Source organism: Cygnus atratus, chromosome 1, assembly GCF_013377495.2.
Source record: "Cygnus atratus isolate AKBS03 ecotype Queensland, Australia chromosome 1, CAtr_DNAZoo_HiC_assembly, whole genome shotgun sequence".
In the NCBI taxonomy this organism is placed as follows: Eukaryota; Metazoa; Chordata; class Aves; order Anseriformes; family Anatidae; genus Cygnus; species Cygnus atratus.
In genome coordinates, this window is record NC_066362.1 from 81,434,640 (window position 1) to 81,449,416 (window position 14,777).

Below are 14,777 nucleotides of genomic sequence, written 5' to 3' on the forward strand. Positions count from 1 at the left end.
AGACTAGGGAAAATGTGAGGCCGATGCTGAACAGGGTAGGTGCCACAGGATACCTAGAAGGCAGAGTTACCGAATGCCGCCTTTGTAAGACTGCTTCAGTCTTCACTGCTAAGGCCAGCCCTCATGAATCTCAGATCCTAGAGGGTCTGAGACAAGAGGAAGTCTGGAGAAAGGAAGCCCTTCCCTTGGTTGAGGAGGATTGGTTAGAGATGATTTAGGCAAACATGATACCCACCAAACATGGGCACCCACAAATGATGAGGGAGCTGGCGGATGCTATTTTTAGATCACTCTCCATCACCTTTGAAAGTTTGTGGAAAACAGGAGAGATTCCTGAGGACTAGAAGAAAGTCAGTGACACTCTACTCTTCAAAAAGAGCAAGAAGGAGGACCCAGGAAACTACAGGCCAGTCAACCTCACCTCTATCCCTAGAAAGGAGATAGAACAGCTATCAGGAAGAACAGCTAACAGGAAGTTATCTCCAAGCACAAGGAGGATAAGAAGGTGATTAGGAGTAGTCATCATGGATTCACCAAGAGAAAATGATGCTTAAACAATCTGGGTAGATGAGGGGAGAGCAGTGGATGTTGTCTGACTCCCCAGGGGTCAGTACTGGGTCCAGTATTATTCAACTTATTCACCAATGACCTGGATTAGTGCACACTCAGCACGTTTGCTGATGACACAAAATTGGGAGGAGCAGCTGATGCACCAGGGGGCTGTGCTGCCATTCAGAGAGACCTGGACAGACTGCAGAGTTGGGTGGAGAGGAACTTAATGAAGCTCAACAAGAGCAAGTGCAGGGCCATGCACCTAGGGAAGAATAACCCCATGCACCAGTACAGGTCAGAGGTTGACCTGCTAGAAAGCAGCTCTGCAGGGAAAGACCCAGCTGGGAGTCCTTGTGGACAAGAGGTTAACCATAAGCCAGCAATGTGCCCTTGTGGCCAAGGTGGCCAATGGTGTCCTGGGGTGCATTAGGAAAAGCATTGCCAGCAGGTCAAGGGAGGTGATTCTCCCTCTCTACTCAGCCTTGGTGAGGCCTCACCGGGAGCACTGTTTCCAGTTCTGGGCTCCCTGGTACAAGAGAGACATGGAGCTCCTGGAGAGAGTCCAACGCAGGCCTATGAAGATGATTAGGGGACTGGAGCATCTGTCATACAGGGAGAGGCTGAGAGAGCTGAGCCTGTTTAGCTTGAAGAAGAGAAGGCTGAGAGAGGATCTTATCAATGTATATACTTATCTGAAGGTAGGGTGTCAAGAGGATGGGGCCAGGCTCTTCAGTGGTGCCCAGCAACAGGACGAGAAGCAATGGGCACAAAGTGAAACACAGGGAGTTCCAGCTGAATACTAGAAAACATTTCTTTATAGTGAGCATGACTGAGCACTGGAACAGGTTGCCCAGAGAGGCCGTGGAGTCTCCTTCTTTGGAGATATTCAAAACCTGCCTGGATGTGATCCTGTCCAACATGCTCTAGGTTGCCCTGCTTGGCAGGTTGTTGGACTAGATGATCTCCAGAGGTCCCTTCCAACCTCGACTATTCTGAGCTTCTGTAATCTCAACTCTTTCAGAACTTCAAAAAGGTTTCTCTCTTGCTGTAAATAATATTGTATGTCTTCTTGGAAGGGTGAGATACTAATCTCAGCAAAGAAAATGGTAATACATTGATTTCAGTAATGCAGCGAAATGTACACTGAGAGTACAGGATGTGTACAAAGTGTATTTTCATGAAACATACTAATCATAGTCTTTGTGAATGCAAATTTCCCAGGAGATATAATCATGCAAAGTACCTACTATAAAGACATTCCTAGTTTATTAATAAACTAGAGATCCCTGAACACAAGGGACAATCATTTTAAAGCCACTTTGATGCTTCAGCATACAACTTGAGTGGTAAATAATTGTTTTCTTTAAAACACAAGGAAATCTCAAAATATTTGCATATAGGCTAGATCCTGCAAGTATTACGCAGTCACAAACACCTAGAGGACCATGGCCTGAGTATGTGAGTGAGAATATTTCTCTACTACTTTGCCTACAAAAAAGAGTCTATTCATGATTTAAGATGCAATAATGCTTTGCGCTTTGGCCAAGTGGCACAATGCAACTTTGTTGTAATACTGTCAGGCTGCTTTACATGTATGAATGAATTCAGTTTCACAACTCGTGAAATGCTGAACAAGAAGTACTGAATAATTTCATGGCTTGCCCAAAATCTCATAGGCAGATTGCAGCAGCACAGCAATCTGCTTTGCTTAGCTTGCAGACCTTCTACCTCAAGGCAATCCTCCCCTTACTGTACAATAATTTTCTCCATAGGAAAATATTTGTGGCTCACTTTTAAAAATAGTGTTGCCATGAATGTATTGTCTCATGGTAAAAATAGCTTATGTTTAATTCTATTCAAGGTACAGGCCTGCCAGTGAGAACCCTTCATTCCTGGAATTTGGAATTCCTATCATGAACTGTAAAATAGCTTCAATCAGGTACTTGCAGCTTCCGTGGTAACATTACACACTGAACAAGCAAATGTCTTCCTATTTGATTTGTGTCAGGTTTTCCTCCAACAGAAAGGTTCAAATTGAACACCAGACGTCAGAGTAGCCATAAGAGCCAAATGAACTGGAATAGCAAAATCTGCAATGGGGGTGGTGAAGGAGGGAGGACCAAGCTATCACATCAACACATTAATCTTTGAAAACCTTGGCATTCTGAATGGCATAACTATTTGGAAAAGGAATGATGCGAAATATAAAAACTTACAGTTTAAAGATCTTGACTCATCATCATTTTGTTCAAGGAACCAAACTTCATATGTTGTGAGGGAAGGCAGAATTACTTAAGCATACATCTCTATGGCTACTTTCAAGATCAAATAAATATACTACATGCGGTAGAAATATTGGAAGATATACATCAGGAAAGCATTTCACTTTCTCAAGTTTATCTTCTTGAACAGCATTATTTTCCATGGATTATTTTCCCTCTCTTAAGCTTGTAGGGGGATGATCTTACTCCCTCCCTCCCCATATCTGTATAATTTATTCTCCCTCATGCAGCCAGAACAAGGAGACGCAGCAGAGGCAAGCACACAACCATTAAGAGCAGCAAAGACAGAAGGAACAGCAAACCTGTTGAGTTAGAAGAAAGTGAGTATAATTAGATGCAAGTAAAACTAACCACCCACACTGCCACATTAAAAAAAGAACAATCTTTATGTGGCCATTTGCCAAACAGGTTCTTGCAAGATAATGATTTTTTGAGGAAGAAAAGTAAGATCAATTGTACCATTGATCTAAATGAAGCAGGAGTATTAGCAACAACTGCCATCTAGCTAAATAAGGAAAGTGTTTTTTTTGTTTGTTTTTGTTTGTTTGTTTTTAATCAGGGACAACTTAAGAAGTCAGGCTTGGTCCTTAATATTCCACAGGAGTCTGGAATAACACCCTGCAATGTGTATGTTAGTCCCACACTACTGCACATGGTGAATATCTGAACTTGGCAGTAATTGTGAGTATATTATTACCTGTAGAGAGAGAAGTACTCTGTTGGGTTGAGGAAACCCAAGAACTGAAAAATTATTATTTTTGAAGTGCTGAGATTTGGACTAGACTTTTCATATAACCAGAAGCATCACAGGAGATTCAGTAAGGCAAAACTATCCAAACAAAGTGAAATAAGCAAAAATGAAGTTGACAGAACTTTCAAAAAGTAGACCAAAAAAATCAAAGCAAACCAAACAAGAAGCTCTAATCACTTACATCTGTTCAAAGCTCCAGAAATTGGCACTGTTCTTCTCTACTATTTTTATTCTACATTTTTCATTTGATTATGAGAACATAATATGTGCAAACTCAGCACATAGATTGTTGAGGTTTTATTAAACATGCTTTTAGAGCTAGTGTCATTCTTACTTTACAAAACTAATTTTTTTAAAAAAGCATGATATACAATAAAGTCTCAGTTAGCAGTTATCCGATATTTAGATTTTAAGTGACAGCATGTGGCTGCTGCGGTGTGCAAGCAACTAGGAATATCAAAAATGCCAAGAACAATCAAATTTATAAGGTCCACTAGAGACTTTAAAGAACAAAAATGTACTCCTCCCCCTCCCCAAATGGAGTGGGTTTCAGTGTTTGGAAAACACTGAACACAGTGAGAATTTGGGTTGATTCACTTCACAGCTACACACTTGCCACAAATAATGCATTGAATTCTGTTGGATATTTGTCTGCTAAAAGTCTTTCATGATATTCAAATGGAAATACCTCTGTATGTAAGTATAAGGTAAATACAAATACAGTAACAAATCAAGCGAAAGGCTCACAGGTCCAGGAATCAGCATGAAAGTACCTGGGAACACAGGCAGTTTCTAGTGCTTAAGTTTCTTTTGCACATTTGATAGGTAGGGATGGTCAGTCTCATGCCCGATAGACTGAACTTTCCTCTGAATACATTTTGGGCCTGTTCACAGTGCACACGCTTCCCAGTGAGAGACCTGATGCGTCTGGCGTGTTACATTCATGCAAGGCTCTAAAAGTTTGATACTTCACATATCACTCTGTTTCTCACTGGTTTTGCTCTTGATTAGGAATCAGAGAAGGCAAACAGTCCTTAAGGGGTTGGGAGGAATAGTTTCTCCAGAAATGGACTTTTGATTTAGAGGAGGATGTCCACACTGTACATTTAGGATTTCCATACAGCTGATGAGAGGAGGGAGGGAGAAGAATCAACTTTCTAAACCCGGTCTTCATCCTTATTGTGCTTAATATAAGCACAATATAAGTCTCCTTTCCTGACTGCTTAAAAAAACTAACCAAACAAAAATGTTTCTTTTTCATTAAGAGAATAAAATGAATGAAGAAATAATTTCCCTCCCACATCCTTTCTTCAGCTCCCTTACCCATCCCAAAGAAAACAACTAGAATATCAGCCAAATCAAACAAAGGATTGACTTTCTCAGCATAAATCACCTTTTCTCCTAATCATTCAAATCATAAAGGCCTGCATGCTCTGGATAGTTCAAGTAACCTAGTCTGAGATAACAGCAACCTGTTTTGATATTATTTTTTAAGGAGTAGAAGCTTCCCAGACTCCATTTCTATCATTTCAGATGATCCCAGAGGTTCAAAACTCTCAATAAACCATTTTACAAGAAAATCCTGATGTCTAATGTCTAGTTCTGTGGAAATCTCAAAACTCAGATATCTAACACTAACACACACCATATTTGCTGCAGGCACTTTTTTTTTTTTTTTTTTTTTTAAACACTAGGTCGTCAGTTCATGACTAGGGACAAAAGAAATCCATGGAGAATTTTGACTCAGTGAAGAGTTTTCAAATTCCTTTAAGCACTCAGAATATCTGCAAAAGAACATTTTTCTTCACTTTATTTTATATTTAAAGTAGAAATAATTGTAAAATAAAGTTCAGTATAGAAAAATGCATACTTGGTTCACATTAAAGGTATACTTTTTATTATACAACAACAGTGAAACATCAAAGAGAAACCATAGTTACACGTTTGATGCCTAACATTTTAAGCAGTGAGAATAAAAATAAAATAGCTGAAACGATGTGCATCACTGATGCAAAGGAACACTTCTGAAAGTTGTGAGAAAAGCAGACAGGATGGATATACCCTTAGCTATGGGGAATTTTTTTCTGACAATATGATCAGCAATAACGTGGTTTAAAATGCCAGCCACTACATGATCATAACTAGCCTTTTAATCTAACAGTGAATTAAAATGAGTTTTAACTCCAGTAGTTTCAGATTGTTTGAATGCAGTCTCTAAATCTCATTACCTCGCACGGTAGGTTGCACTATGATAGGGAATGCCTTTGGGATAGAAGAGGTCAATTTTGTCCTAAACATAAAATGTCGTCTCTGTGACACCCAGCACAAGCCAATAGAACCTGTTGCCCATCCACAGATGTTTGTTACTGGGCCACCCTTTAGCCCTGCATCATGATGCTCCTTCCCTTTCCACTAATTCCACAGGCCATCATTATCCTTTTTGAGATGTCCACTGAAAAGGGACAATGCTTTGGTTATTCTCTACTAATGCCCAGTTTCCCAGTGATTGGTTTATTAGCCCTCATCTCTAGATTCTTCAGTGTGGATTCTTCTAAAACATGTTCCACTCAGTGTGAACCAATGCATCATTTGCCTTGTCCTATGCGTTACTCAACATCACGGCATACAAGGTTCAGGGTTAATAATTACTTCTTCAAACCAATTAGAACAATTTCTGGCATGAAATATGACTCAGGCACTTTAGACTAACTGGCTAACCATCTTTTTCTTGCCATTTTCTTGCAGCAAACACTTCACACTAATGGAGAAAGCAGCTTGTCCCCCAGAGAAGTATTTGGGACAGTTGACTGTAAGAGCTACTGGGAAGGAAGGGAACGTCCACACGGGTGTTTTCAGGCCATTTGCTTTGGCTTGGCATGTGGGGACCTCCAGCCAATGCAAGCTCTTTTTGCCCTTACCTTCAGCACAACAGAAGCTGTGTGGCCGTATTAGTACAATACCGTGCCTGAGTGATCTAGCCTGTCTCTCAGCAGGGCTTATTAGCTCAGGCTTGGCGCCACATTAACCGCTGCCATATGGCTTCTGGTCGATTCAAAGAGTGAGCTGAATGAGCTCACATCTGCCTGACAAAGTCTGCACAGCTATGCTTTTTCAAATGGCAAACCTGCAAAAAGCTGTGAGAAGAGAATCTTGCAATAGGCTAGAATTTTCAATCCCTGTTTACTTCAGTGCTTGCAGAAATACAAGCTGTCACTATTAACAGCTGGGTTATTAACAGGTCAGGGTTGGAAACTAGTTGTGAACCTATTAGAGATGAAGAGTTTCAAGGGCTAGGTCTGAAATAAGATGGAATACCATAAGCCTCTAGGCAGCATGAAGGAAGAGGGCAATGAATACAAAAACATATACTTTTTCAGTGTTTTCTTTCTTTGTTAGAAAGTCATTCATCCTTGAATGGTACTCAGGCTACTAGAATTAGTCAGGTTTTTACAGTCTTCCAAGAAGAGTTAGGTCATCTGTAGAAGGCAATGTTTTTAGGATTCTACCAGAAAAACACACAATACACAAAATGATGTGACAAATGCTAGTCATAAAGATTATTGTACCACTGAAAAGACCCAGATATCTCTGTGATAATACATACCTTAAAAAAAAAAAAAAAAAAAAAAAAAACACTTAGGAAGTAAGACACCATTAAATGTCTTTATCTTCACAAGGGAAGAATGGTAGTACAGATATAGAAACTCCAGTGGTTTATGGTTTAGACAGTAGAGGAGAGAGAAGACGTGCAGAGAGAATAGAGGACGAAGACAAGAAAGTTGTCTGTATGAAAATGCAAGAGGACAACAGAATTACACATGTCATGGTTACAACAGCAAACAAGACTATCCAGAAGATACATTTTGGATGACTAGTGAGTGTTAAAGAAATCCAAGAGCAGAGAGAATCCAACAAGAGCAACAGGGACCCTGACACAGAGCTTTAAGCATGAATACAGAAAAACAATTGTCACATTCTGGAAAAATTAAGAGCAAGAAACAGTAGGATTTAGAAACATTCTCAACATCCTCTGGGATAGCTATGGGGTTCCAAATTCTTTTTCACAATCTTTCGTCTTTTTTCCCCTTTGGGTGCCAAGTTAAGTCACAGCAGCTCCAACTGTGTTACCAGTGGAAGCAATATTAATAGCAGAAGAAGTATAAATCATTAACAAAATCTACTCTTGATCCTTGAGGAAACCACCATCGTAGGGATCAGCAGAAGAAGGAAAAAGAGAAGGAGGGTGGAAGCCAACTCTCTCTTGAAGTAAGAAAAAGAAACAGAACGAAGAGAAAGGACTGGAAAGAAAGGAAATTGCTGGGAGGCAACAAATACATAGTGGAATCGGTAGAAAAATACACTTCTCTTTCTAATCCTCCTGGGACATATAGGAAATTGCTGCCTGCCCTTTAATCTGCCCCCCAAAAGAAAAACAATTAAAATGAAATAAAACACTTAACTGTAGTTACTTGCTGCCACCCCCCTCATACACATATTGTTCTATGTGCTGTGTACCCTGGCCATGATCTCTCATACTGTTCTCCACAGGATAGACTATGTTAACCTACAAGTAAGCATTACATCTTCTCCAGAAATATGCATTCCTTTGATATGTATTTAAGATAAGTAATTTGGGGAGGCTAAGATGTTAAAACATTCAAGATTAAGAAATTAATGAAAGAAAGAGAGCAGGGCCAGAAAAAAAAAATGAGAAAAGGAGAAAAAAAGAAATTAGGATAAACATCTTGAATTAATTCAGAGTGGCACCATAACTGTATGATTTGTGTCAGGAACAAAGCTGTTTTAAAGGGTTAAGGTTCCTGCACAGCACACAGCAACAAATTCAATCAGGTTTTGTTTCCTTTTTCTTGATTCACTTCCCCTCTGCAATTTTTCCCACTGCAATTTATCTTTGGAAGGAAAGACCCCTTTGGATAAATGGAGAATTAATTTCTACTTTTTCCACTGTTCCCTCCAATACAAACAATACTTTCTCTTTTGCTTTTTAAATGATATGCATAATAATTTCTTCCATTTCTTTCTTCTTCCTTTTTATGACTGAGATCATATTGGTATCACCTATCTTGTTTTAAACTTGTCAAAGCACAATGAGGCTGTGAATGGTCTCAACCAACAAAGATGAACCAAGCTTTTTTCAATAATTCATTTACAATAATAATAATAATAATAATAATAATGGGGCAAATACATAAACTATCTTCCTGTGGATGGTATCGTTATGGAGGTTTCTTGTCACATCAGATCAGAGACCTCATTTTCACCTTTTGTAGAAAGCATTTTCTAGACTCACTTGTGTAAAAATAGCATTGTGCAAGAGAATAAATACTTGGTATTTAAGATGTACTATTTAATGGACAGGATAAAAAACAGTAATCAAGAATTCAAGTTACAACGTACCTAAAATAAGAACATAAGTCATTCAAAACTGTTGCTGTCACAAGACAGCCACACACAAAAGGAATGAAAACCTGTATGCATTATTCATCCCGTAACTTTGATCTTAAAAGCTAAGAATCTTGAACAAGGAAAGATAAATAGCTTCTCAAGGTTTTCTTTTAAAAATCAGATTAAAATGATTCAGGATAAATGATAGATAAGAGTTAATGCAAAAGAGGGGGAAATTGCAATCACAGAGCTGCATCAAAGTTTCAATGCAAAAGCTTTGCTTTTTGTATTCAGTTGCAAAGGATTTCTTTTTGAGGTACCAGCATCCTTTTTCATGTACATGTAACAGATTTTAGCTATTAACATTTAATTTCCAGTATGCGTAGCTCCTTTCTTCCACCATCCTTTGAGATGTGGGCAATTAGGAAGCTTTCTGAAGTATGGGCTACTGCTGGTCATGGGGCAGGTACAGAAGAAGCTGTGAAGCTCTGACCTCTAATCCTGGCTCAAACATCAACTTGCTCTAGAGTTTATGTAAGATGTATACATTCTTACACTGGGAAAGTATTGATAATTACAGGCACTCTCTGCATTGTGATTTTTTGAGGTTTAGTTCATCAAGCAGACATTGCCTATAACATATGAGACAAACTGAGACAGAGATCCAAAAGTGCATGGAGGTTCCCCAGTCTAATAGGAGATACACAAACTCCTCTTGGAATGCTTTGCACTCCGCAGAGTCTGTAGTTATTGCCAGTTTTTGCCTAAAGATATGCTCAAAGGCCCCACCATCTCGGTTAGATTATTGATGTCAGCATCTTATATGCAGGCAGTTGCCTTCAGATTCACAGATGACGGATCAGCAGCAAAGTTCCTTAAGGGAGGCTCTGAGCAAATCAGATGCAGGCAGGCAACACCACATTTATGACAAATCATAGCACACCACCCATTTACATTAGCAGCAAAATCAAAGGGAGAGTGCCTTTACATTACAGTGTAGAGCAGGAGGTTTTGCTTATCTGACATCCAAATTATTACCTCGACACAAGCAGTTAGCATTAATCAGATGCCAAAGTGGGGCTAGACAGGTGGGAGAAAAAGGCTAGGTAAATACAAGGGCAGGTTGTGAGGAAATAGATGGGGAATGAGGAAAAAAATTCATTTCAGTGGCGTGTGGTAGGAAGGCAGTGGGAACACCATTTGAAAGGCAGTGGGAGGTTTTGGGGTACTACAGGAAGAAGGCTGAAAAGGGAATGGAGGCACACTAGGGGTACTCACAGGCTTACAAGCAACCATTATTCACTGCCGTATCTGTGAGTGCCCAAGCTAGTCATTGCTCACGGCCACTGATGCTCCTGCCAACTCTATTTAGACAAAACACAGTGGGAAAGACCAAACCCTGTGATTAGAACAGTCAGCAGAAACTACAAGACTGATTCCACTTCCTCCTTAACCTGAGGCAATGCAAACTCAGAGCTTTCAGCTCCAAGGTAAGTGCCTGAAACACGTGGCTATGTACTAATGAAACTGGGCTGCCATGCAAAGAAGATGGCTAGACTGCTGGGGCTGTGAGTGTGCCTGTTCCTGGTGAGGATACCTAGAAGCCAGGAGCCCTGGTCTAAATCCTTGCTCTAAGGAATTCAGTATGAATTTGATCTAGCAAGACAACAACTCCATATGCATGAACAACAGTAAGGGCTGGAAACAGATTGAGGAAGTTCCCCACCCCGGTGAGTTCCCTTCTCCATTATTTGTAGTTCTGACCTTGCATTTTCTCTCTCCAGAGTGTCTCAGCTCCGAGATGAGAGCTGCACAGCCTCTCCTAGTACAGATGGAATACCTTAACATTGGAAAAACACATTTTGTTTTTAAACTGTTCACAGCAAGAAACGAGAGGCATTCACTGGACTGCACTGAAGCACTCTTTTTTGGCTATATATTATAGCAAGGATTCTTGATTCCACAGTGATCCCCAGAGAGAAATTAACTTGATGAGCACAGAATCTCACTAGTTCTGCTCTGGCCTCATGATAATTGTTTTTCAATTCAACAAATTAAGTTAAAGATAAGCATTTGCTTCCCACGCAAGACTGTCATTCTTGTTTCATTCACAATATATAGAGAGGGATTAGCCACATCAAGCATTTTCTTTCATACCGTTCTGTAAAGGATACACAAAAAAACAATCAAGTTTAGTTACAATGCATGGAGAAAACTGTTTATATACAGCATATTCAAGAGCAAAGAGAAAAACATGTTTTAGTGATGACTCTTCATCAGATTCAACCAGTGGACACGTACAATGAACAGCCTGTACTGAGCCTGACTTGAGGTAAAATTGAGCAGTACTGGGAGAGCTGTGCTCAGAGAGAATGTCTGTTTCTATAAACCACCACAGATAGCTGTGCCCAGACCCTTACTTTCATTTCATATTTGTTCCACTCACTACTGCTTATAACCTGAAAGACATAAATTTATTTCTTTTCAAAGCATATTTATTTGCCCTACAAATGGACCAAAATATGCAAAGAGCACTTTGATTTTTATTATCTCACCTACATAAACATATCAATTTCCTTAACCCTACCAGGACAAAATAATATTTTCTTTTTATTGCATTCCAAAGGAAGTAGTGCCTGGACTTGGATCTTACTCAACTGCTATTTACCTAAATCTCTGCTTCAAAATCTCTGTTGGGAATGAAGCTACCACCTCTGTTTCTCCAGCACCCTTAATACTCGATCTTCTAAAAAACAGTTCCACTGACTCAAAGATCAATATTGCCATTGCAGATGAGAAAGACAGTTTGCATATATTAAAAATAAGGTTGCCTCATGGACATAACATGTATTTTTGAAGAAAGTATAGATACAATTCAGAAAAGAGGTGTCAAACATCATCCTCTATACCTAAAAAAGTATAATCTTAATGCTTATTTTTAAAACTCTTTTCAGGAAAAAAAAAATTAATATTGAATGCTTTAGGAATTTTTTAGGAATGAAATCAACTGGAAATGCTTTAAAAGTGGAACCACGACAAGTATTCTCATTGGTTATATGTCCACTGGTATTACCTATATATTGAACACCAACACATACATTTTGGCATTTCCTGATCTGGTAATTTCACAGCTTAAAAAGAGGAAGGTAATGCCTGCAAGCCATATTACCTGAAAGTTAGTCTCACTGCTATCAGTAAGAATTTTAGCATCAATTTTAATAAATGTTGGCATTAACTTTAAGTATATGTAATTCAATGAAAAAAATATTTTAAAAAAGGCTGATTTCATACAAAAATAAAGTCTATCACATAAAAGCCAACAATTTCATTCTTATTTCAGCTATAGTACTGCTTTAATTCTTTATCTTTATGTTTTTAAATACAAATGGAAATAATCCAAAGGAGATCTGTAAACAAAAATTGAACAATTCTAAGTCAGGTTTCAAAATCAGTATTTTTTGCCCATCTGTCCTTTGGCACATTCTCTATCCCAGGTCTCAGTCTCTTCGTGTCTCCCAGCCACTAGCAAGATAATACAGATGGTTACTGCAAAGTTGTTTGAGATGTACATCTGAATGCATACTTATCCACTTGGCAAGATCCTGCTACAGCTGTAAGTCAATGCAAATTTGCATTACAATGTAACTTCAGTCTCTTGCCTGTGTGAGAAAGCAGCCATGACATTCATGGTGCTGTTTAAGACTATGCGAGGCAAATATGACGTAAAATGATGCAGTTGATTTAGCTATCTCAGCACTGTTAATTCGCACCTCTGAACACAAACACTCATATCAGCACGTGAAACGCATATATCTACACCTACATCAAAACTCATTTTCAGTTGTTTGTTTTTGGAAGCAGAAACTGATAATACCACCTAACTTTACCCAATATCATGGTGAAAGAATACTAGGTAGGTGAGTATTTTATGTGATAAACAGAAAAGAAAACCAAAATGAGGATCTTTATTTCATCATAAGCACAGTTTTAATAAATACAAGTGGTGTTGCCAATCAATGACTGTTGTTTTTGTTCTGGGTATGTGTTTGTTCTGGCAGCTGGGAGAAGAGCAGTTTTAATGTATAACAAAGGAAATGTACTGAATAAGTTATACCTGAAATTCTTTCAAGAAACTACAGCAATATAAAATTCAAGTTTAGAAAGTACTTCCTGAAGAAAAAATAGCATTGGAATCTTCCCCTTATCTCAGGTCAATTGACTTGTCACAGTAGGAAGGAAATTTTAAAAGGAAATTGCAAGTTCTTTTTAAGTATGATTGGAGGAATTGTGTTAATAGCCAGCAATCAGTATAGGTTATATAGGGCACTTAAAAATTTAAATGTATGCATATGCCAGAAGTACACAATGCCAGAGCTTTGCCTTGTTTGTAAAAAGCACGTGAAACAACAGGCAATTTAAATCTCCAGCATCAGAGGTAATTTTTAACTTAGGTTGCTGGCATTTAAGTGTTCTTCCATTAAAAATCTCCCTCATTTCATCATCTGATTCAGGTATATAAATATGTATATGATCTTGTTTTACATTAATAATCCTCAAAGTACCAACAGGATAAAACATGGTATGTACTTTCAGATGATACATATTGTTACCATATCGAAAGATGTTCTGGTTCACCATGCTGCCAGCATACAACTGATTTCTAAACTCCACGTTTCCCTATCCTTTCTTCAAGCCATTAGGCTCAATAACTTATTGTTTTACATATCAAAAATTAAAAGAGTGATGGTTTCGTGATTAGAGAAGATGCTATTTACATACTACTGAATAACTGTGCACTGTATTCAGCAAGCTACAGCTACAAATGAACATAACAACACCTCCAATAGGAAAACAGCTTAATTTGAGATTATAGGGTAAATCATTATCTCTCTAAAGAAATATTCCAAATGTTTTCTTATCCTTTATACCACAATGCACAACTTTTCTGCACAGATTCCTTTCCAAAGAATTACAAAAGAAAGTCTAGACTACCAGCAGTTCCCTCCTTCCAACTAAAGAAGGCAGGTACAGTTGTAGGAATTTGTAAGTGGATAAAAGGGAAGAAAATTATAGGAGAGTGACAATGAATTTCATTTTCACAAGTTTGTAATTCCCCTAAGGAAGAGAAGAACACAAGTTTTGCATGGTCCTCTTTAACAAACAAATGCATAGCTTGCAGTGAAGCAGTACGCGACTAGAGAATGCATTCCAAGCTAAGTGCAAACTAACCTTGCCTTTGAGGCAAGGAAAGGACAGAACCCAGAAAGTGCAGCATGACTGGATGTCCACATGCTCAAGAGACTAATAATTTAGGTTTTACAAGTTTTTCAAACAACACTCTTTTATACTTACTGTAATTCTCTCATCTTTGTCATCCAGAGGGGTCCCATCTTTTCTCCATGATATAGTGGGTTCTGGGTGACCTCTTGGAGGCTGACACTCCATCACAGCAGGTTCGCCCACGGCTACCATTACATCTGATGGATTTTGTCTGAAGTCATCACGTAGAACTGAAAGAATAAAGAAGATGAAGTCAAAAACTACCCAGCAATACACCAACAGGACAGCAAAGTGTTTTATTTTGACTTCTAATGGTTCCTGCTGTCATTTTTATTTATATTAATGAACAGCATAGCTCATGAAATTCATTTGGCATCTGAGCATGGTTTCTAGTACTTCCACTAGGATGTACATCCTTTCTAGGATGGTTTCTAGTACTTCCACACTGTAACACAGAAAACCCACATGTAACTAACACTGTGGACATGAAAGGCTGACACAGACAT

At 38.7% G+C, this 14,777-nt stretch overlaps 1 protein-coding gene across 1 annotated transcript in view; it reads right to left on the reverse strand.

The window, feature by feature from the left end:
• Positions 1-14,777, reverse strand: part of ROBO1 (roundabout guidance receptor 1) — a 323,397-nt gene that overhangs the window by 111,298 nt on the left and 197,322 nt on the right. Inside the window, exon 3 of the mRNA XM_050713247.1 lies at positions 14,344-14,501. Within this exon, the coding sequence (XP_050569204.1) occupies positions 14,344-14,501 (158 nt within the window). The remainder of the gene's footprint in view (positions 1-14,343; positions 14,502-14,777) is intronic.